Here is a 23,005-nt window from a genome sequence, read left to right as displayed (position 1 = left end):
GTTTTGAACGAACAGAAGGAGAGAGGGAGGGCGAATGTGAGCAGGATAGACATTAACGGGGGAAACGAAGGATTGGATCGTACTGTTACCTGAGGCGTAGGGAAGGAAGCAGCCGGGGTTGTACTCGAGTTTCTTCATGAAACGGATTTGGCCGTTGTCCCGGAGGCAGAACAGGTTCCTTTCTCCAAGTATGAATATTGAGGACGCTGAGGGAGAGACCGAGGGGACGTAGATATCCAGAGCCTGCTCTCCTAACACTAATGTCCATTCAGCCTGAAACACACACACAAACACACACACACACATACGGGTTGAAGTACACAAATACCATGTGCTAGTTCCAGTCAAGAACAATATTTATTTTTTTAATGTGGATAATAAACACCAGTATAATTATAACAGTTTGTACTCAAATCCCACTGTTTCCTTCATTAAATCCCTGTGTAGTCTCCTCACTGGTAACCTTGTAAGCATTTTTATGCGTTCAGTACATTTAAGTTTATATAATACATCTCTCTTATCTAACATTAATTTCATTTCATTTATTGTTTCCAATAGAATTTTGTGCAAACAGTGTGGGAGAGAATCACAAACAACTGGAAAAGTCCGGTGTCCGAATACCTTTGCCCATAGAGTGAATGATCGTCCTATCAGAAGCATGTGTTTTCACATATTGAGCAATTGAGCAGGATCAATCAACAATCGGGATTCGATGAATCGCTTCGTCCTAGAAAAAAAGGCGTATTTTTTTTTTTTTGTATTCCAAAATAAATCGTTCTTAGATTTGGTTCTTAGCGCGTCGGTTCTGAACCGTTAATTTACGCTGAATTTCCATTTGCTTTGTATTTTTTTTTTTTAGATTCGCTTAAAAATTCAACACCTCTGCAGCTCTTCTCTCCTGAACTCATATTTCAAAACGTCCCAGACTGACCGTCAGCCTCTTCCCAGAGTTCTTGCTTTGCTGCTCCGAGTTCTGTCTGCTGTCTGCATCCGTGGCGACCGCTAGTGCCTCGTACCTGCATCCAAAACAGAGCGAAACGTCATGAGAACCTGCATCCTCATGCAAGGAAATGTAAAGAGTCACTGTCACTTTTATTACGAAGAACTTAAAGAAACCGTTTCGTTCACGTACTCATGAGATACCACTAATAGAGGAAACTGCTGCAGCCAACGTTTTGTAAAACTGCCTGGTCTTCAGCAGCCAAGGATAAGAACCGGTGAAGGGGGTCGATTAATCCGACTCGTGCACAGGAAGTGTGTGTGTGCACACGCGACTCTGCCAGAGGATGCTCACCTACACACGTTACCGGGAGGGTTACGTGAAGCACGTGAAGAGAGTGGGTGGCTGAAAAAGAGATTCGGCCCGCCAAAATCATCTCAGCACGAGTCTGACTTATTTATTCTGTTTCAGGTGCTGCATTATCCTGTTTTTATGGTAATGAACTCCAACGTCATCTTGTTTGGAGGAGAAGAGAAGAGAAGAGAAGAGAAGAGAAGAGAAGAGAAGAGAAGAGAAGAGAAGAGAAGAGAAGAGAAGAGAAGAGAAGAGTCTATATAGAGAGCCACATATGGCAGGAAACTCAGGTGTCCTGATACTTTTGTCCAAATAATGTACATACCGCATGCATAAAATCATGTTTACTCCTTAAACAGATTAAATTAATAAGTTCCTAAATACATGAGCAATAAAACATGTCACTTGTCAATAATGATACAACAAACCCTGGCACATAGAGGGTTAAGGGCCTTGCTTAAGGGCCCAAAAGCGGTAGCTTGGAGATACTCGGGCCTTAAACCTCTGACCTTCCGATCAGCAACCCTGAGACTTAACTATCAAGCTACAGCGCCACCTCCAGGTAAATGGGTGGTAAATGGGTATCAATAATTTTAACGATACAAATGCAAATACAAAGAAAAAATATATTTGTCGTAATGTGAACGATAAGGTAAAGTATGTAATTTGATTCACTGTTAATTTATACATCCATTTTAAACCTATTTACTATAAGAGTGCCAATAATTATGGATGAGTTAAATTGGAGTTCATTCTAAACTGCAAATTGATAGAAAGTAATAACAGCTAATGTGCTTTCACACACAGCAGATTAAACAGGTTTAAGTGCTGAAATACTCTGTGTTTGTGTGTGTGTGTGTGTGTGTGTGTGTGTGTGTGTGTATACACTATTCACTCATCATCCAACGCACAAAAAAGTCTCGCCAGAGGAAACAACAAAAGTCATTTCTATGAAAAAGATCCCGCTCAGACTTGGAGCAAAAAGCACATACATCAAACTGCTTCCTCGGAATCCTCGTGGCACGCAGGAAAAACGACCGTACCGGCTGAATAAACGAAAACCTGGGCGGCCTGAAACACACACCGTCACACAGCAAGAGTCCGATGGAGGGCATTTACCGCCTTTACTGCTACTGCCATTGAGACTTGTTTTTAAAAAATTCTAATAAAATTCTTGACGATTCTCGTTTCGCAAGTCAGCATTCATTCGGAACGGATCTCCACCTTCAGTACAAACCTTAAACCTTCCAAAAACCGTTCCCCTTCATCCTTTACAGCCTGGTCGACTCGAAGATAAATACCTATAATTCTATCGTTTCAGGAAAAAGTGTCTGAATGCATTTCCTGCATTCTTAAACCTCAAAATACTTCTAATGTATGGAACGATGAATGGCGCCGAGTGGAAATTTCATTAGGGTGTGAGAAACGGTCTTCGCTCTCGCCGCTAACTGGACTCAGCTGTGGAAACAGCAACAGGGGGACATGACGGCCGCTCGACCAGCTGCCCTGTCCAATGACTGCTATTTTTTACCGTTTCTACCCACAATTCCCCCGTTCCTATTCTCCCACATGTCGAAATACGGAGGATGTGGTCAGTAGGATGGCAAATGAGAATATGAATGGACTTCTTTGCTTTTATAAAAAAAATTATAAATAAAAAAAATTTAAAAAAAAAAAATATATATATATACAGTGAGGAAAATAAGTATTTGAACACCCTGCTATTTTGCAAGTTCTCCCACTTAGAAATCATGGAGGGGTCTGAAATTGTCATGGTAGGTGCATGTCCACTGTGAGAGACATAATCTAAAAAAGAAAAAATCCAGAAATCACAATGTATGATTTTAAAACTATTTATTTGTATGATACAGCTGCAAATAAGTATTTGAACACCTGTCTATCAGCTAGAATTCTGACCCTCAAAGACCTGTTAGTCTGCCTTTAAAATGTCCACCTCCACTACATTTATTATCCTAAATTAGATGCACCTGTTTGAGGTCATTAGCTGCATAAAGACACCTGTCCACCCCATACAATCAGTAAGAATCCAACTACTTACATGGCCAAGACCAAAGAGCTGTCCAAAGACACTAGAGACAAAATTGTACACCTCCACAAGGCTGGAAAGGGCTACGGGGAAATTGTCAAGCAGCTCGGTGAAAAAAGGTCCACTGTTGGAGCAATCATTAGAAAATGGAAGAAGCTAAACATGACTGTCAATCTCCCTCGGACTGGGGCTTCATGCAAGATCTTACCTCGTGGGGTCTCAATGATCCTAAGGAAGGTGAGAAATCAGCCCAGAACTACACGGGAGGAGCTGGTCAATGACCTGAAAAGAGCTGGGACCACCGTTTCCAAGGTTACTGTTGGTAATACACTAAGACGTCATGGTTTGAAATCATGCATGGCACAGAAGGTTCCCCTGCTTAAACCAACACATGTCCAGGCATGTCTTAAGTTTGCCAATGACCATTTGGATGATCCAGAGGAGTCATGGGAGAAAGTCATGTGGTCAGATGAGACCAAAATAGAACTTTTGGGTCATAGTTCCACTAAACGTGTTTGGAGGAAGAAGAATGATGAGTACCATCCCAAGAACACAATCCCTACTGTGAAGCATAGGGGTGGTAGCATCATGCTTTGGGGGTGTTTTTCTGCACATGGGACAGGGCGACTGCACTGTATTAAGGAGAGGATGACCGGGGCCACGTATTGCGAGATTTTGGGGAACAACCTCCTTCCCTCAGTTAGAGCATTGAAGATGGGTCGAGGCTGGGTCTTCCAACATGACAATGACCCGAAGCACACAGCCAGGATAACCAAGGAGTGGCTCTGTAAGAAGTATATCAAGGTTCTGGCATGGCCTAGCCAGTCTCCAGACCTAAACCCAATAGAGAATCTTTGGAGGGAGCTCAAACTCTGTGTTTTTCAGCGACAGGCCAGAAACCTGACTGATCTAGAGAAGATCTGTGTGGAGGCGTGGGCCAAAATCCCTCCTGCAGTGTGTGCAAACCTGGTGAAAAACTACAGGAAACGTTTGACCTCTGTAACTGCAAACAAAGGCTACTGTACCAAATATTAACATTGACTTTCTCAGGTGTTCAAATACTTATTTGCAGCTGTATCATACAAATAAATAGTTACAAAATCATATATTGTGATTTCTGAATTTTTTTTTTAGATTATGTCTCTCACAGTGGACATGCACCTACGATGACAATTTCAGACCCCTCCATGATTTCTAAGTGGGAGAACTTGCAAAATAGCAGCGTGTTCAAATACTTATTTTTCTCACTATATATATATATATATATATATATATATATATATATATATATATATATATATATATATATATATATATATATATATAGATCATATAGATCATATATTTAGAGAGAGAGAGAGAGAGAGAGAGAGAGAGAGAGAGAGAGAGAGGTAAAGGTGAATTATTACCCACTCCCCCTTTCTGTCAGACATGCCAATCAAAATGACAAAACGGTACTACGAGAGATTGAACTGCATTCAAAACAACGGCGGTAGTCCGTAAAAGTGACATTTTTGCCCCGAGTGACTTATTGCTAATTGCAGGGACAGTTCCCCCGGGGCAGGTTTGGGGTAAGTGCATTGCTAATGGCACTGGGAGAAAACGGTAAGAATTGAACCCTTGACCTTTTGAACCATGGCCAAGTTCTCAAACCTGTCTTGTTAAAAAAAAAAAAAAAAAAAAAAAAAAAAAAAAAAAAGACCACAATTAGGTGAAAGGATTATGTGAACAATTTGACAAGTTTCAGTAGCTGGGCCACATAAAAAAATATTTATAAAAGTTTAAAAATATTTTTATGTTGTATTTATGAGATGTTAAGAAATAAAACTATTATTAATACATTCTTATTATATTATATGAATTATAGTATTAATATTTATATAATAATTATATAATTCAGCATAACAATATACACTTAAATTTTAATTTTATTTATGGAATATTTTATAATTCCCAGCTAATTAAAAAATTATAATTATTATTATTATAATAATGAACTTTTTTATTGCAATATGCTTCACAACCAGCAGAGGGCGAAAAGTGGACTAAGCAAATGTTAGCTATCACAACAGAAAATTAAACGCATTTGCGATGCCCAGTTCAATGCTTCGGTTAACCAGAAACCTAAGTGATTATTCGCAAAAAGATTCTTAATAACGTTTGGATAAATTAGCTTGTTGCAAGCATTTTAGCTAGATTTGTGTAGCTCTATCTGTTCACCCCATATTAATGCAAATGCGATTCCAACACATTATATTTCTTCTGAACAATTTTCAGAACTCTTAACACCGCTGCTTCTTATTTGGGCACTATGTATTTTTGCGTACTTTTGCACATCTACTATAAGATGTACTTTCTCCTTGTACACCTCCGTCTTCCATGTTTCTATAAAAAAGTACCTCATGCTAATATATGTCATATTTATACATTTTCCTCCCCTTCTTTCCTCTTTTCTTTACTGTTTAATATTGTTTATTGTCTAATATTTGCTGTAGTCTGCCTGTAGCCTCACTTAAGCATTTCAAAGTGCAAATTGTACATATGACAAATGAAACATTGAGACTGGAAACTGATTTGACCTGTAACACTCGACCTGGCGGGCCGAGGAGACGGTGATGAAGGCGTCAGTTCGGGTGCAGTATCTCAGCGGCCCTGGGAGTAAAAATCCAGGCAGGAAGCGTCCGAACGAGTAGCTCTCCTGCTCGAAGAACATCAGCATCCCGTCCATCGACTGGATGCAAATGAAGTGATGTCCTGTGCAAAAAAAAAAAAAAACAGTCAAATCAAACAGTCTGCTGAGAGACACAACAAGCAACGAAACCCACGACTATTCAGACAAACTATGAGGACACAAAGTAGCGTGAGAGCAGTGTTCTTGGGTTCCGGCCCGACTTCGCGACATGCTCAGGGCGTGAGCGTTTCCACGTGGACGTGCTGCCGCGTCATCTTTATCGTCCTACGTTCCGACTTAAGAGTTAGCATGGACTGAGTGGTGCGTTTGGATTCACATTTTCTTTTTTACGACACAGAAAACGGCTCGCAAGGTGCTGTAAAATCTACAGACGCTACTAATTAGGTCTCACTGCACCATTAAAACAGACTGCACGCTCGTCAGCGAGGAGTCGAACGCGAACCGCCAACAAAGCCGTTCGTCCTCCTGAGCATATGGAAACCTAATGTGAGCATGTCCGGTGTGTGAGAGCAAGTAAGTGCGAGTGAGTGAGTGTTAATGAGTTTTGAATGGTTCAGTGCAAAATAATGAGTGCTTGTATTGTAATTAGTGGAATAGGCATGCTTTTGGTCAGGACCGGGCCACTACACACCCCACACACACACACGCACACACACACACACACACACACAGAGTACATTCCTTTTAGAACTACTGTCTCCTTCCCTGATTCTGGACCACCTCGGACTCTGGGGGAGGTCATTAATATCGCCATATATATGATTAATTGGGCCATTCCGTTTTTCCACTAGAGGTTCTGTACTGTAATTCAGCTCGCTGCTAACTTTAGCTATTCTCATTCACAAGCGAAAACTGTAACCACATTCCACTATTTTCCCCAAAAGTACTACCTTTTCTCTTTTTTGAGGCGCTGTAGATAAATGAAGTTGCAAAGACAGACTCTGTTGCCACCGTGTGGTTCATCAGGATATTGCATAGCAGGGTTTCTGCAGGCTTCACCGAGTCAAATTTAGGACTTTTTAAGACCTTTAGGAATGAAAATTAAGACTTATATTACACAATCAAATATACGCACACAAATACGCTGTTAGAAACTGGCCCTAACCGAGGCCTAAATTAATTTTTTTCAAGCCGAGAACCCCAACTTGCACTTCCACATCCCTGAAAAATAAAATCCGCTTTACTTCTGTGGTACAATCAGAGAGATGATCGATCGATCGTCGATAGATATCTATCTATCTATCTATCTATCTATCTATCTATCTATCTATCTATCTATCTATCTATCTATCTATCTATTCAGGCAACAACATCGAATTTTTAACTTTTTAAGACCCAGCGCAAATCCTGTACAAGCCTAAAGCATTAAGATTGCTCTATTTACAGAAGCGTTATTCTAATCCGTTCTTTATCCACACTGAGGACGAAGAAGGAGTCAGCAGTAAATAAGATTCCCCCTGACATACTGTGACACATGTTCCTTTTGTTTACATGCAACAAACTTGGACACACAAATTGGAAAGTGAATGGTTGTAAGAACGTTGTTTTAAAGACGGTTTGGGTTGAAGACTTATTTCAGAAAGTGAAAGGAATCCTGAACCAACATGGCAACCATTCCATACTTTCATGAGTACCATACTGGACTCATTAAAACCGAGTTCACCATACAACAAGACGATGAACCGAAGCGTACGTTTAAGTTCTGTAAGCTTTATTTAGAGTGCAAACTTAGTCGTCTGGAGTGTTATCTATCATGGAATGGCCTGTCGGGTCACCGCACCAAATCCTATTGAACTGCTCTGGTATGAACTGGATCACAAGGTCAGGAAGAAATCTCCAATTAGTGAAAATGGTTCTTGAAAAACTGTTTCCTCAATCTATGACATGAAGAGAATAGACTATTGGATAATAGTTAAATACATATTCATGAAATAAATAAATAATTAAAACGTAATCAGTGATTTTCATTACGTTGATTAAAGCTCCCCTGACAGCAGATAAAGCTAACCACTGGTTGATATAATTGATGTGTTTCTAGAATACTTTTTCACTGTTCCTTTAAAAGAAAAACCCCGGTGAACCCTGGGAACGAAAGCATGCCTGGATGCATTCATTCTCCAGCTGAACGCTCACCCGTGACCCCTCCAAAAGCTCCGTAGGTCATGTTGCAGGCCGTCCTCTGCAGGTTGTGCTCGTAAACAAGTCGGAGTTGGTACTGATCCCCGTGTTCCACGTTTCCAGCAGTACCTGAAAAACAGCATTGAGAAAGAACACCATATTACTGCGATATTACTCCATAAAAATACAGAGCTTATGTTTTAATAGCACAGTGTTTTTAAATTCTCAAATCTTATTGGTCAGATGGTGTTCCGTGATCTACCACAGGTTTACGCGATACATTTTCGAATCGTTTCGAAACTATTTAGAGGAACTGTTGGTATATTGCCACAAAGTCTAGAACAAATAATAAATGTTTTCGAAATTGTGTTATTATATAAAACAAAACTTGACAGAGATTCTTTCAGTAAATTGTCCCATTGCAGCCCAAAGATAGAAGAAAAAAACAGAAGAAACTATTTAGAGCTGCTGTAACGCAGGTGAAATGGAAACTTCTTTGTCTCGATGATGTTTTACAACATTAAATGTAACCATAAATAAATTAAAAAAAAACGTAATTGGCATTTTTTGATAAATAAATGACTGTTGTATAAGAGGAATATAAAATTTTAAGGTGTCGCTATAGAAAAATTCTATATATTTTATTATTTTCCCGTAACCGCCTAAAAAATATTTTATAGGTTATTACAGGAAAATAATAAAATATATAGAACTTAGTAGTCAAATGATGCATCGGTTTTGCTGATTAATCAGCACCACTAGTAGATTGCTGGCTATCAGCAAAAATCCATACCAATAGTTTTTCCGGTTTCCGGTCCATTGTCATTATGAGAGCGGCCTCTAGGGGCGAATAATAATAATAATAATCTTTATTTTATAGAGCGTTTTAAAAGTTACATCTCAAAGCACTTTCCAAGGATAAAAAAAAAAAATACAAATAAAATTATAATAATAAATAGTAATAATAACAAAAGTAATAATAAAATAAGTCAATAAATATCGTAAAATACTACAAAACAAAAGATCACATAAAAGCTATCCTGGAAAAGTAAGTTGGTTTAAATGCAGATTTAAATTCTATATTTATTATATTCAAAATTTATTAATAGTATGATATATATTTTTTATTTAATTTATTCATATTTATTTCATTTAGCAAATTTTTATGTGTGCAGTAGTTGTTGTTTTTTTGTTCGATGTTATAAAGCTCAATACTATTTTAAATGGAGTGTTATGATTTTTTAATCCAATATCAATTTAGAACCGATTAAACAGTTGATTAATCGGTAATCGGCAAGTATGATCCAACCTAGTTATCGGTTTCAGTAAAATCCATTATTGATCGAACTTTAGTGTCCTTCATGTCAGATTTCTAAACTTGAGGCTTAACATACAGAACACTGCCTCTTCACAGGACAGTAAACTAACCTGAAACAGCATAGATGGACAGTTTTCTGGGATGCAACACTGCTAAGTGAAGAAGCTCTGAGCACCTGGGAACACAGGAAAAGAGATCAATGGTCAATCGTTCAGTCTACATTTTTTCCTAACATCAAGTCTGCAAAATTAGAGGATTAAAAGTTCCCGGCAGTATAAATGCTGAAAACGCTCCACACGCCGATGTTCCAAAATCTGCAAGAAACCTTCCCCAGTGCAAAAGAACTGAAACAAAATCTTCTCTGGTGTGTTCGATTTGAGGTTTCGCCTGACAAGCTGTCAGGTCTTTCAACCACTAGACACTGTTTGGGGGAAAAAAGTGAAATGGGACTTATAATGTGGGCCCAAACCACAGCGGTAACTCTGTGCCAAAATATATACAAATACTTTCACTAGACTTTACCTCCTCTACGTAGCGAAACCAATGATTAGAGATCAAATCAGGTAATAGGTTTTAAAAGAGAGTCTTGAAGCCCAAAACATCCACATGTCTGAGAGAAACCCAACACTTAAAGACCTACAGAGAAGAATAAAGAGACTTTCGAAGTTAGGAGACGCCTATCGATTTTGTTTTTATTGAGAGAAACATGCATGTTCCTTTTGTTTCAATGCAACGAGGTTACTTTACTTTTTACTTTGACTAAACAAATATATAAAATGTTCAGATGGTCCACTTTATTTTCATTTAAGAAATCTCTCTCGGCATCTGGACTGAAACATTTATCTGTACATTCCACTTCATCCCAGAGCAGTTCAATGGGATTTGGTGCGGTGACCCGAGAGCCCATTCCATTAGAAATAACACACTAGACAACTGTTTACTCTCTGAATAAAAAACTTTCTTTCGGCTTCTCCCATTAGGGGTCACCACAGCGGATCATCCTTCCTAACATAACCCACCCCATTTATCCGGGCTTGGGACCGGCACTAAGGCTTGTGCAACCTTAATGGCTGGGGTTGGTTCCCTGATCGAACCTGGGCCGCAGCGGTGAGAGCGGCGCATCCTAACCACTAGACCACCAGGAAACTTAACACCTTACTCTCTGAATAACAATTACAGAGTTTTTGGACGTGAGCTTCAGGTTTTCATCGTCTTGTTGTATGGTTATGTCTGTTCCAATAAATCCAGACGGAACTGCACAATGTTGTAGTATAGAATGGGAGCCATGTTGGTTTAGGATTCCTTCCGCTTTCCAGAATGAGTCTCCAACCTTCCCTGCTCCAAAACAACCCCAATCCATTAAGCCTCCACCCTCATGTGTGACGATGCTTGTGAGAGGGTCTGATCTTCTTTCCTGTTCTCCATTTTAAATGTTAGAGCCAAAAATGTCAAAATTTGGACTTAACTATCCACAGAAATGACTTCCAGTTATTCATCATCCAATTCTTTTGTCTTTTTGCCTGTTATAAATTTGCCGTACTAGAAAACTATCAACCTGGAAATCAATATTATAATAATAATAAAAAGTCTATATTGTATTATACATTATACAAATGTACAAACCTGTGAAATCCCATTCATTTGGTTTATGAATAAAACAGCCTCATTGTGCATGTGGATCCTTTATAACGCAATAAACGTTCCAAAGCACAGCATGAATGCAAAATTAGTCGTATGTTCTGTACAGAGCGTGAATGAAAACGTTCTGTGTATTTAAATGCCTTTAGTGCGAGACGTGTGAAAACATCAATTTGAGAACCTTTCTGAGGAAAAATACAGCTGACAGATAACCATTTTCAGTCTTGTATCATCTCGAAACCTGGTAACTACATGCGCTTCTCTGGTGGCCGAGTTTATTAGATCACTCATCACACCAGTCCGATCAAATGATGACTTACGAGACAAACTTGCCCACTTCCACCTGGATGATGGGATCTCGCAGTTGGACCTCCAGCAGCTGGGCGTCCGCTCCACTCTGCTCGCCCGGCCGGGTGGTGTGGGGGCCAAATATCCGCAGCATTCCCATGTAGCTGCCCACCACCACCTTATCTGTAGAAACATCCATAGAACAAAGGTTTACATTTCTATATATGACATTTGGCAGACGGCCTTTTCCAGAGCGATATTTCTTTCTTTCATACAACTGAGCTTGGACAACTGAGAACTGGACATCACTGGAAGACGGGAAGATTAGGAAGACCTTTGATGAGCTCAACCCCCGAAAACTTCGAACCCATTCAGCAACTTGTGCATGATGATGGTCGGAGAACGATCCACATGACCTCACTTCGGCACCCTCGCCAGATCCGGCTCAAATTTTTTTTCACTATTTTGAAGCTGATATTGTGTAAACAAAAATAAATAAAGTACCTTCTTGTTAACAGGGCTAACTTTTTGATACCCCCTTGCAAGCATCTTTAATGGATCTTGTCATTGGCTATGCATCAAGATGCAACTCGCATCCCTACTCATTACTGTGTCATTAAGGTCATCAAAGTTGCACTATTATTGACCAACTTCTTGAAAACCTGAAAGCTTTTATTTCATGTAAAAAAAAATTATTAAATGTTTCCTTTGACGTGAATCGATCAGACATGTTGATTCTGGACGGCGGCTCACCGTATCCACTTCCGCTGTTGTCCACATCTCCGACACAAAGGCAGCCTTGGTCAAACTCCTCCCCCTTGCCCAGCACGGCCGACCACCACTCCCGGGCCTTAAACAGAGACATCCCACTGCTGTGGGAAAGGACAAGAAAAAACAGTTTGGATTGTACACATTGTGTATATGCATCCCCCCCTAAACATTCCACATCTGGAATAGAAGATCCAATCCGGTCTTTTTCTATCACAGCAGCTCTGACAGTCACATCACAAGTTTAAAGTTATCATTTACTGATTTTAAGAATATTAAACATATAAATGTATAAATAAATAGATTAAAATAAACTGTCAAATTGTATTGTATGGTTGGAAAAGCAGGGTGGCATAAAAAACAACCCTACAATATCCTTGTATTGTGAAATAATAATCTGGAAGGTAGCAGCAAATCGGCTTCACGTCAGGTTTTCCCCGATTGATTGATTGTTTGTTTTCCTTGAACTGCTAAACCCCAAAATATTTCACTCCAGACTCATCACTGGGGTCAATAACAAACACATCACATGGTGAAGGATTTCACATTAGGAGCTGGGCGGCTTTTCTAATTGCTGACAAGCGAGCAGGTGAAAGTGATGGTTAATCCAAGACAAGGAGAGAGAGAGAGAGAGAGAGAGAGAGAGAGAGAGAGAGAGAGAGAGAGAGAGAGAGAGAGAGAGAGAGAGAGAGAGAGAGAGAGAGAGAGAGAGAGAGAAGAAGAGATATAGACACAGAGAGGGACACAGAGAGGGACACAGAGAGGGACACAGAGAGGGACACAGAGAGGGAGAGATAGAGAGAGAGAAGAAGAGATATAGACAGAGAGAGAGACACAGAGAGTCCCTTATTTCACCTCATAAATATTTGCGATATGCAAATTATCGCCGCCCCACTCGCCTGTCTTATTTGCATATTTTTACCCAGAACAGTACCCAGAACACATTTTAATCACACTTTAAAACTTGAATAATAAACAAACACTAATTACAGTAATGTTGTACGCTTAAACACTTTCACTTTAATACAATTCTATACATTTAGAAACTGTACAGTTTTGTCCACTGTAATTTGATTGCTGTTTGTTTTGCATATTCTAATGAGCGGATCTGATGCCACTGAGCCCAAACGTGTTCTAAAACCACACTGAAGATGTAAAACGTGTTCCTTTTGTATTTAACCTCACACACACACACACACACACACACACACACACACACACACACACACACACACACACACACACACACACACACACACACACACACACGCCTGCATCGTAATCCGATTAAATACTTACATAAACCTACAGTTATCCTGGAGTGTGTATGTGTATAGGAGTAAAAAACCGGGTCCAATCCCAAATGCCTCTACATTCCCTAGATAATGACCTCCATCCGGGCAGTTAATAACCGCTGTCGCGTCCTAAAAAGTGCACCAAATAATCCACTATGGATCTAATTGGTATTCAACCAAGCCGGAGCGCCGCTATACAGCTGATTGAGCTCCGTGTTCAGCGTAAAGCGGGATTTTATTCCTCCCTACGGATCTGTACAGAATGTTTGCTGCTCTTACCTTCCACCGGGACCCCTCACGTTACCACCGCCGCCGCTTCACGTTACCGCTGCCCTACGTTACCGCTGCCCTGCGTGCGCTCCCGTCGCGGTTGCCATGGCACTGCCACCAACGTTAACAGCCCATCGTCAAACAGGAAACGGCGACGCTGCCATCACTGACTGGCAAAATAAAAGTGCACTCACTACCCCCGAAAAGCTCTGTTTCTGGTTCTCAATAATATAGGTTGCATGTTGGGCTGAAAATAAATGTGATTTGCCCATATTTATACTAAATAAAAAATAGGAATACAGATGAACCACACATAATTTATGTAATAACACTATATACGATGTAACAAAATTCCCGGATGTTGGAACAACACACCCGAGTCTCATCTATTTTCTTCATTTCAAAATAATGGTCTCGATTTAGTTATATTGTATTGTATTGTCAAAGTGGAGGTTGGACTTCATCAAGGATCGGCTCTGAGCCCTTTCCTGTTTGCAGTGTTGATGGACAGGTAGACAGATGAGGTCAGACAGGAGTCTCCGTGGACTATAAAGTTTGCGGATGATATTGTGATTTGTGGTGAGAGCAGGTGGAGAAGAGCCTGGAGAGGTGGATGTACATGCTGGAGAGAAGGAGAATGAAAGTCAGTAGGAGTAAGACAAAGTACATGTGTGTGAATGAGAGGGAGGGCAGTGGAGTGGTGCGGTTGCAGGGAGAAGAGGTGGAGAAGGTGGAGGAGTTCAGGTACCTGGGGTCAACAGTGCAGAGTAATGAAGAGTGTGTTAGAGAAGTGAAGAAAAGAGTGCAGGCAGGGTGGAGTGGATGGAGAAGAGTGATAGCAGGGTAGATTTGTGATAGAAGAGTATCTGTGAGAGTAAAAGGGAAAGTTTATAGGACTGTGGTGAGACCTGAGATGTTGTATGGATTAGAGACAGTGGCATTGAGTAAAAAACAAAAGGTGGAGCTGAAGGTAGCAGAGCTGAAGATGTTGAGGTTTTCATTGGGAGCGATGAGGATGGACAGGATTAGAAATGAGTTTATTAGAGGGACGGCGCATGAAACACTATGTTTCCATGCACTGTATATAAATCTAAATATTTTGGAGCATCATGTTGGAAACATTTATAAAGTTTTTATAAATGTGTCTATAAGCAGTGACTTTTTATTCTGTTCAATCAGACGGGTTTTGCTGCAGTAAAGCTCATTCCACACATACCACAAACTTTTCCATAAACAAAAACAAAAGACTAGACCCATTACAGAAAACAGGTCTTTATTGCTCCATCAGGCACATTTACACACACACACACACACACACAGACACACACACAAACAAAATCTTTCTTTTTTTTTCTTTTAAATACTGGTCTTGACACAAATTAAAACCTACACAGATCCACACGAAAGCTGAAACCCTAATATTCTTTTCTTTCTTTCTTAGTTATTTTTTTTGTTTGTTTTTTTTTTTTTTTTTACAAATACACTGGTCTTAATATACAATATTTCCTTCTATCTCTATACAGAAGAAGCAATGTGACCTTTTTGGACTCTAAGCTCTAAGCTGCTTCGGATAAACTTCATAAGTGCTTATAAAGACCGAGCACGCATCGTGGTGCGATCACAGCATGGTGGCGTGTTAAAAAAAAAAAAAAAACGAACAAAAAACACACACAGTTTACACACAATTCGAGCGCACGCCGTGAAGGATCTGCCTCGAGGGGGCGGAGCCTCTTTACAATACAGAACGAATTAAACAGTTAAATTGTTTTTCTGTCTAAAATAAAAACATACTATACACAAACAGTACAATGTGAACACACACAGTTGTGAACTGACAAATATTTGCTATCCCACAATCCATTGTCCTTTTTTTTCTAATCTTTTCCTGTCAATGCATTTCAGCCAGTGGATATGTAGCCTCTATGTACTGCCCCCTAGAGGAGAATCATGCACGCAAGTCACCAAAAGACACTGCAAATCCACAGGCCCTGGTAATCAAACTGCTCGTAACAGCATGGCATCATGACAAAAAATAAAAAATACACCAGACGTGCCATGTGACCTGACGCATTTTAACAACAAGCTAGTGGTGATATGATCATGTGATCGCACGATGGCAAAAAAACAAGCCGAGCTCTAATATATATCGCTTCTATCGCCTAAAAATATACTTTAATGAAATAAAATAAGTCATAAAAATACAAGCTTCTGGAGTTCTGTAAAAGCATAAAATGGCATAAAAAGCAGGAAGATGGAGGAGGTCAATCGTCGTCGCTGTCGCTGCCGGATTCGCTCAGCTGCAGATCGTTTCCTGAAGAGAGAACAAACACCGATACATCCTTTAGTTTATAAATATGTGTGTGTAAAAAAAAATATATATAAACATTTTTATAGTTATAAGAATTTCTATGGATTTTTTTTCTGGCTGCCGTTTGTCTATATTACGCCAAAGAATATAAAAATATAAAAAAGAATCAATGTTGTACTGTACATTAATGTCTAGAGGTCGTCTAGAGGTCGACTGATTGTGATTGCTGGAACTATCGATACCGATATCCATACCGTTTTTCCGGGTTTCGTCCGTTGCTGGAGTGGCTGAGAAGGTCCGCTGTCAATATAAGAGCGGCCCCTAGTGGCGAATCACTGACACCACGTGCTGTTTGTTTTTACGCGCGAGATGGCGCGCTGCACGGGGAGTGCTATATTATTTTTCATTCATTCATTCATTCATTTTCTCCCGCTTATCCGTAATTCGGGTCGCGGGGGCAGCAGTCTAAGCAGGCCCCCGCCTTCGACTGCTTCCCAATCCTCACAGCACCGTCCTTTACGGTCCCTCCTGCAGGTGGTGAGCCCACGGGAACTATATTATTTTTATTCATTTTAATTAATAATATTTATAAATGATCACAAATTTCTTTATAATTACATTTCTAATTGTAATTTTGTAATAAAGTTCAGTACTATTTACACGGAGCGTTGGTTTGTTTTTTAAAAGGTATTCGTTTTATCGGTTGATAAATCGGTTATCGGCTTCACACTACAAATGATGCAGTCCGGTTCAAATGTATGCAGACCTGGTTTACACGGTATAAACACTATATGGACAAATGTTTGTGGTCATCTGAGCATGAGATCGCTATGTACTTTTTAAACATCCCATTCCACATTTAGTCCCAATTTACTGTTATAGTAACCTTCACTCTTCTGGGAAGATGTTCCACTAGATTTTGGAGTGTCCTTGTGGAGATTTGTGCTCAGTCGGGTAGTGATGTGGGATGAGGAGGTGCAGTCAGCATTCCAATTCATCCTGAAGGTGTTCTATAGGGTTTAGAGTTCTATAGCAGCCCAATCAAGATCTTCCAAAAACAGGTGTCCCAATTCTTTTGTCCATTTAGGATTTATAAATAATAATAAGCAATGAGACTCTATGCATGTGTGTGTGTGTGTGTGTGTGTGTGTGTGTGTCTCACTGAGCGTGTTCATGAGCTGGTTGCTGCCCTGTGATTTGTCTGTGCCGTTGCTCAGCTCTCGGCTGGGAGACGGGTGAAGGTTTGCACTCTCCTGCTCTCCGTCGCTGCTCAAGCTGTCGTCGTCTCCGCTGCCTGAACAACTGGCCGAGTCGGAGGAGCTGCTGCCGCTGCTGCTCATCTGCTCAATGATCTCCACCTCCGCCCGCAACTCTGAATGAGAGAGAGAGAGAGAGAGAGAGAGAGAGAGAGAGAGAGAGAGAGAGAGAGAGAGAGAGAGAGAGAGAGAGAGAGAAATGGCAGGAAGAATGTGAGAGATAGCAAAACAGAAAGAAAAGAAGAGGGGGGGGAAAGAAAGCAGCAATTAGAGAAAGAAATAAAGACAAAGAGAAAGAGAAAAATAGTAGGAGGAAGAAAAAGAGCAATTGAGAGAAAGAAAGGAGAATGAAAAAATAAGACACAAAGATGAGGAAAGAGAAAAAGAGAAGTGGGATGGAGAAGAAAGAAAGAAAGAATGGAAAGAACAAAAACGAAAAACAAATCGAAAGAAAGAAAGAAAGAAAGAAAGAAAGAAAGAAAGAAAGAAAGAAAGAAAGAAAGAAAGAAAGAAAGAAAGAAAGACAATGAACGAACAAAAGACAAAATTAAGGACAGTAAAAACAAATGACAAAGAATGCAAGAAACAAACAGAAAAAAAAGACAGAATGAATGAACGAAAGGAGGAAAAGGGACCAGGAGCCAGATGGAGTGAATGGAGTCTCACCTCTCTTGATGTCGTCCAGCTGGGGTTCAGGAGACGGGTTGTCTTTACTGGGGGACGTCTTCACGCCGCTACTGGGTTTAGTGGGAGTGCGGAACTGGGAGGAAGGCTGACTGGCTCTCACTGACTGCTGCTCGATCCGAGCCTGGATCTTACTGCTGCCCTCGGCTCTGATACAACAACAAGCAAACATGTCAAACGAACACGAACAAACAGTGAAGTCAAAGTGCACTGAAGTTCCTTCACCTGCTCCGAAGCCTCACCTGGTCTTCTTGACCTGAATGCTGCTGCTGAGCTTCTCCAGCACAAAGTCTCCGGTGTCGTGGTTGATGATCAGGACGCAGTCTTTCTGATATGGACGCTTGTTGCCCTTGAAGACCGTCATGGGAGGTGTTGAACCCTGAGGGACAACAAACGTTCCACAACTGTAACTACGCAGAAAGAACGACAAGGTACGATGAAGAGAGGAAAGAAAAGAAACGCTCACAGGGATGTGTGGCAACGTGATGGTGACCTCCTCTCCTTTTCCCACCTGCAGCTCTCCTTCACAGGACGTGTCGATGGATGCCGGCTTAAAGTCATCTGCAATAACAATCACATGATCAGAATCTTTCCAATAGATAGATAGATAGACAGACAGACAGACAGACAGACAGACAGACAGACAGACAGACAGATACTACTTCCAATATAGAAAAGTTTACTCCTTCCTAAAGAAAGAAAAAAGAAAAAAACTCCTTTCTAAACCATGAAAATAAAATAGAAAGAAATTATAAAATTAACTTTTGAACAGAAAGAAGGAAAGAAAGAGACTACTTCTGAAAGAAAGAAAGAAAGAAAGAAAGAAAGAAAGAAAGAAAGAAAGAAAGAAATTCCTTAGTAAAGAAAGGAAAAAAGAGAGACTACTTCCTAAAGAAAGAAAAAGACTACAGCATACAGACGGACAGATAGACGGACGGACAGACAGGCAGATGGACATACAGGCAGGCAGACAGATGGACAGGCAGACACACAGACGGACAGACAGACAGACAGACAGACAGGCGGGCAGGCGGGCAGGCGGGCGGGCAGGCGGGCGGGCGGGCAGGCGGGCGGGCAGACACTTTCGCGAGCTGTAGGGGTGAAACGCAGTGCTGCAGTAGAGTCAGTACGCAGTAGGCAGGGGCCCCGTTATTGCGGTGCAGCGCCTCACTCACATCTGATGGTGTGGAAGGAGGACTTGGCTCTTTTCTCGAAGCTTTCTCCCAGCTTTAACACGTGCTCCTCTTTATCCAGCACCGCGTTACAGCTTCCGTTCATGACTGGAACCACTGATCCTCCTCACTGCCACATTTATTCACCCGAGAGCTGCAAACAGCAGGATTTCCTCCGGGTTTCCGCCACAATCTCCACATACAACCATCACACAAACTGTTTACATCGGACAACTTCCGCTTACATTACCAAAATAAAAGTCTCTGGTTGCAAAAACGGAAGTTGAAAGTGGGGAAATGTTCATAATATTTTATATATATATATATATATATATATATATATATATATATATATATATATATATATATATATATATATATATATATATATATATATACACACACACACACTGGAGATCAAAATTAGAGAACAATTTATAAACAATTGAACACACTGATCAAAATTAGAGAACACTTTCAGATACCTCCCAGTTATTGGTGTTAATCTGGTACCTGGTGCTAATTTCCTTGATTATCTGCCAACCCCTATTTAACTGGCAGCCTAACTTCCAGTTTCACTGACTCTGCAAGATGGTGGCCCTTCTAAAGTGACTGAAAGCCTCCGGCAGCAGGTTGTCCAGATGAAGGCCAAAGGGATGACCCTATCAGCCAAAGACTGAACCCAAAGTGTGTAAAGAAGTCAGTGTCATGGTTTGGGGCATGTTTTCTGCAGCAGGAGTTGGGCCTCTTATACAGCTACATGGCAGAGTGAATGCAAATGTTTATCAGAACCTTCTTCAACAACATATGGTTCCTTCCCTGCGTTCATCACCCAATCAACCCGCAGTGTTCATGCAGGACAACGCTCCATGTCACACAGCAAAACGGGTAAAGCAGTTCATTGAAACTAAAAACATGGAAATACTGACATGGCCTGCCCAGAGTCCTGATCTCAACTCAATAGAGAACCTCTGAAAAATCCTTGGTGACAAAGTTATGGCCAAGAAACCCACTACAGTCACCGAACTGTGGAGGAGACTGGAAGAAGAGTGGACCAAAATCACACCAGAGCAGTGTGAGAGACGAGTGCTGTCCTGTGGCTGCAGATGTGCTGAAGTCATTCAGAGCAGAGGCCTGTACACTTCCTACTAATTGCTGACTGTTGTAGCATTCAGAAAATTGTTTTAATCTTTTTCCATGCTACAGTCATTGTTGTTCTCTAATTTTGATCAGTGTGTTTTCTGCAAAATTTGGTTTTTTTAATGCCTTAGTTATTTTGTGGAAAAGGTGTTCTGGTAGCATGGTATAGACAGGACAAAAAACTGTTGAGCAGTGAAGATGACATTATTTCAGATTGTTCAATTGTTTATAAATTGTTCTCTAATTTTGATCGTTGTGTGTAATTATATGTAAATTGTTTATATATAGTTTTTTTTTTTCCTTTTAAAAACCTTTGTATATGGTTTTAAATTATTTGTAAGTTTTCAAAAATCATAGACACTTTAAATGTATATACTGCAGCTACTTAAGAAATAGGAAAATATCTATATATAATGCATACATTTTTTCATTGTTTTATATAAAACACACACAGTAAATAAATTATAATTTATATTCGAATTTTTTTCGGTGACAAATAAAATTAAAAACTTAATTTCAGAGCATTAGTAGTATCAGTAATAATTTAAGCATTTGTTTTTATATGATTTAATATTATTGAGCTGTTCATATTGCAGCAGTTACTTTTTTAAAAATAAAAATTAATAAATAATTATTAAAAAATCAAAAATGAATAATAAACAGTTCAGAATGGGCGTCAGTTGTCACACTCGGTTGACGCGCATGGCGTGACGCTCATCCGATTACCGAAAAACTACAAATACACTCGACTAGAAAAACCACAATACACCTATTTATCACAAATACACCACGTCACACAAACGCGGTGTATAGAAACTATAATACACACTTGGTATAACTGAGTCCATCATTTGCACAATTCTACAGATGTTTGACAAAAACACGTGATGTAAAATACACATGAAAAATCGGCGCGTGTATTTTCTATATTACGGTAAACAGAGGGGAAAATAAAACGCCATCGCGTTGCAGCACAAAAAAGGGGCGTGGCGTGTGTTAGAAAGCGGAAGTATATTACAAGCGCAAATAAAACACGGAGTCTTATTTTCAAATGACATCGTCAAAACCCAAACTTATCTTACTCTTCAGCGGAAAACGGAAGTCTGGAAAGGATTATGTGACCGATTTATTACAAAAAAGGTGATTTTTTTTCTTTTTTTTAATGTATTTTTATTGCAATAATAATTAAGATTTGATCAAATATAAAATGTAAATAAAATTGGATCTGCATGTGGTTTGGTATCATGTTTAAAGGTGCAAAAGGCAACTTATTTTAGTCCTTAATAGTATAAATCACGAATATGTTTAAGGCGAGTGTTCGGAAATGCTGGAAAGTAAGAACGCTTGGAAATTATATATAGGGTAGTTTTGTAACACGCCAACAGATGGCAGCACAAGGCTGCACGCATAGTCACAGGAAGCACCGACCTTCATAAGACTGTTTGCCACAAGAAATTGTCCTTTGTACATCGGGATCATGATCACGTGCTTTACCACATCTGCTATTTTGACCGTGATCCCACTACTCTGCAAATTTGGCTCCAGGGGACTATTTACCTGAAGATGAAGATCCAGCTCAAAAGTCGTTGGTTTTGACACCATTGCGGTGATCCAGCATGAATCGCAAAAGGTGCTTTGACACGCTTCGAAAAGAAGAACTTCCGGGATACAATCCAAAAGTGGCAGGAACACTGGGAGCACTGTATCGTAATGCAAGGGGCAAGTCTCGAAACCTTTTGATACCACCTCGTATTTTGGAAGAGCAGAATGAAACGGGCGATGTTGAGGGGCGTAGATGCAGTGGTCTGCCAAGGAAACCTAATTTAGCAGATGAAAGACAGAATCCTTACTTTCCTCTAATGTCCAGCTGTGCCATCACCAGTTACACCAATTTACTGTATGGAGAAGTCTGGCCTGAAGTGGTGTTCATGTAAGAATTGTGGCCAAAAAAGCCATACCTCAGATATGGAAACAAGGCTGAGTGACTCATCTATGCACAGAGACAGGAACTGGAGGGCAGAAAAATGGCAGCAGGTGCTCTGGACTGAAGAGTCAAAATCTGAAGTATTTAGCTGCAGCAGGAAGCAAATTGTTTACCAAAAGGCTGCACAACTTAAAAAATACTGGTATTGAGTGACTGAGAAAATCTGTTTGGAAAACTGTCTTGCGGATGAGTCCGGTTGGTAACGATGTTTCCATGTTTGTAGGTTGAGTCCAAAGATGTGCTGCATCCTTCGGCTTTCTGCTCCACTTAAAGAGCAATATGCACAGGTATAAATCATCTCATATCACTCAATAAATATCCCATCATTGTACTATCATATATACATACACACACACACACACACACACACACACAGTATTTTACAAAAGTAAGTACACCCCTTACATTTCAGCAAACATTTTATTATATGTTCTCAAGGAACAATAATATAGAAATGAAAATTTATCAAATTGAGTAATCAATGTGCATTATGTGTATGTAACTCAACATACTGCCATTATTGTCTAAATAACTGGCTACAAAAGTGAGTACACCCATAGTGAACATGGCAAAACTTGTGTACAAAGTGTCAATATTTAGTGTGAGCACCATTGTTATCCAACCCTGCCTTAATCCTCCTGAACATCAAATTCACCTAAGATGCACAGATTGTTGCTGGGATCCTGTTTCACTCCTCCATAATATAATCACAGAGCTGCTGAATGTTAGACAC

At 40.1% G+C, this 23,005-nt stretch overlaps 3 protein-coding genes across 5 annotated transcripts in view; 1 reads left to right on the top strand and 2 right to left on the bottom strand.

Annotated features, from left to right (window-relative positions):
• The window catches only part of bbs9 (Bardet-Biedl syndrome 9), a 125,421-nt gene extending 111,530 nt beyond the window's left edge, over positions 1-13,891 (bottom strand). For both annotated transcript variants that reach the window (XM_083525621.1, XM_083525622.1), the window contains exons 1-8: positions 13,738-13,891; positions 12,149-12,267; positions 11,428-11,578; positions 9,580-9,644; positions 8,167-8,280; positions 5,921-6,095; positions 932-1,016; positions 90-273 (exon numbers count right to left, since the gene is read on the bottom strand). In XM_083525621.1, the coding sequence (XP_083381747.1) occupies positions 90-273; positions 932-1,016; positions 5,921-6,095; positions 8,167-8,280; positions 9,580-9,644; positions 11,428-11,578; positions 12,149-12,260 (886 nt within the window). In that variant the 5' untranslated portion in view covers positions 12,261-12,267; positions 13,738-13,891. The remainder of the gene's footprint in view (positions 1-89; positions 274-931; positions 1,017-5,920; positions 6,096-8,166; positions 8,281-9,579; positions 9,645-11,427; positions 11,579-12,148; positions 12,268-13,737) is intronic.
• The window catches only part of pmvk (phosphomevalonate kinase), a 69,948-nt gene that overhangs the window by 42,551 nt on the left and 4,392 nt on the right, over positions 1-23,005 (top strand). Inside the window, exons 2-3 of one of the 2 annotated variants that reach the window (XM_083526155.1) lie at positions 21,330-21,428; positions 22,496-22,559. In XM_083526155.1, the coding sequence (XP_083382281.1) occupies positions 21,340-21,428; positions 22,496-22,559 (153 nt within the window). In that variant the 5' untranslated portion in view covers positions 21,330-21,339. Of the gene's footprint in view, positions 1-21,267; positions 21,429-22,495; positions 22,560-23,005 lie in introns of those variants that run through there. The other variant, XM_083526154.1, reaches the window with a different exon arrangement.
• Positions 15,153-19,405, bottom strand: eaf1 (ELL associated factor 1). The gene is made up of 6 exons (XM_083526103.1): positions 19,152-19,405; positions 18,443-18,537; positions 18,219-18,355; positions 17,959-18,125; positions 17,199-17,408; positions 15,153-16,039 (listed from the first exon to the last, which is right to left on the bottom strand). The coding sequence occupies exons 1-6, from the start codon at positions 19,252-19,254 to the stop codon at positions 15,990-15,992; spliced, it is 762 nt and encodes a 253-aa protein (XP_083382229.1). The 5' UTR covers positions 19,255-19,405; the 3' UTR covers positions 15,153-15,989.

Source organism: Silurus aristotelis (genome assembly GCF_946808225.1).
Source record: "Silurus aristotelis genome assembly, chromosome: 22".
Taxonomy (NCBI): domain Eukaryota; kingdom Metazoa; phylum Chordata; class Actinopteri; order Siluriformes; family Siluridae; genus Silurus; species Silurus aristotelis.
This window is presented reverse-complemented; position numbering and strand designations above follow the sequence as displayed.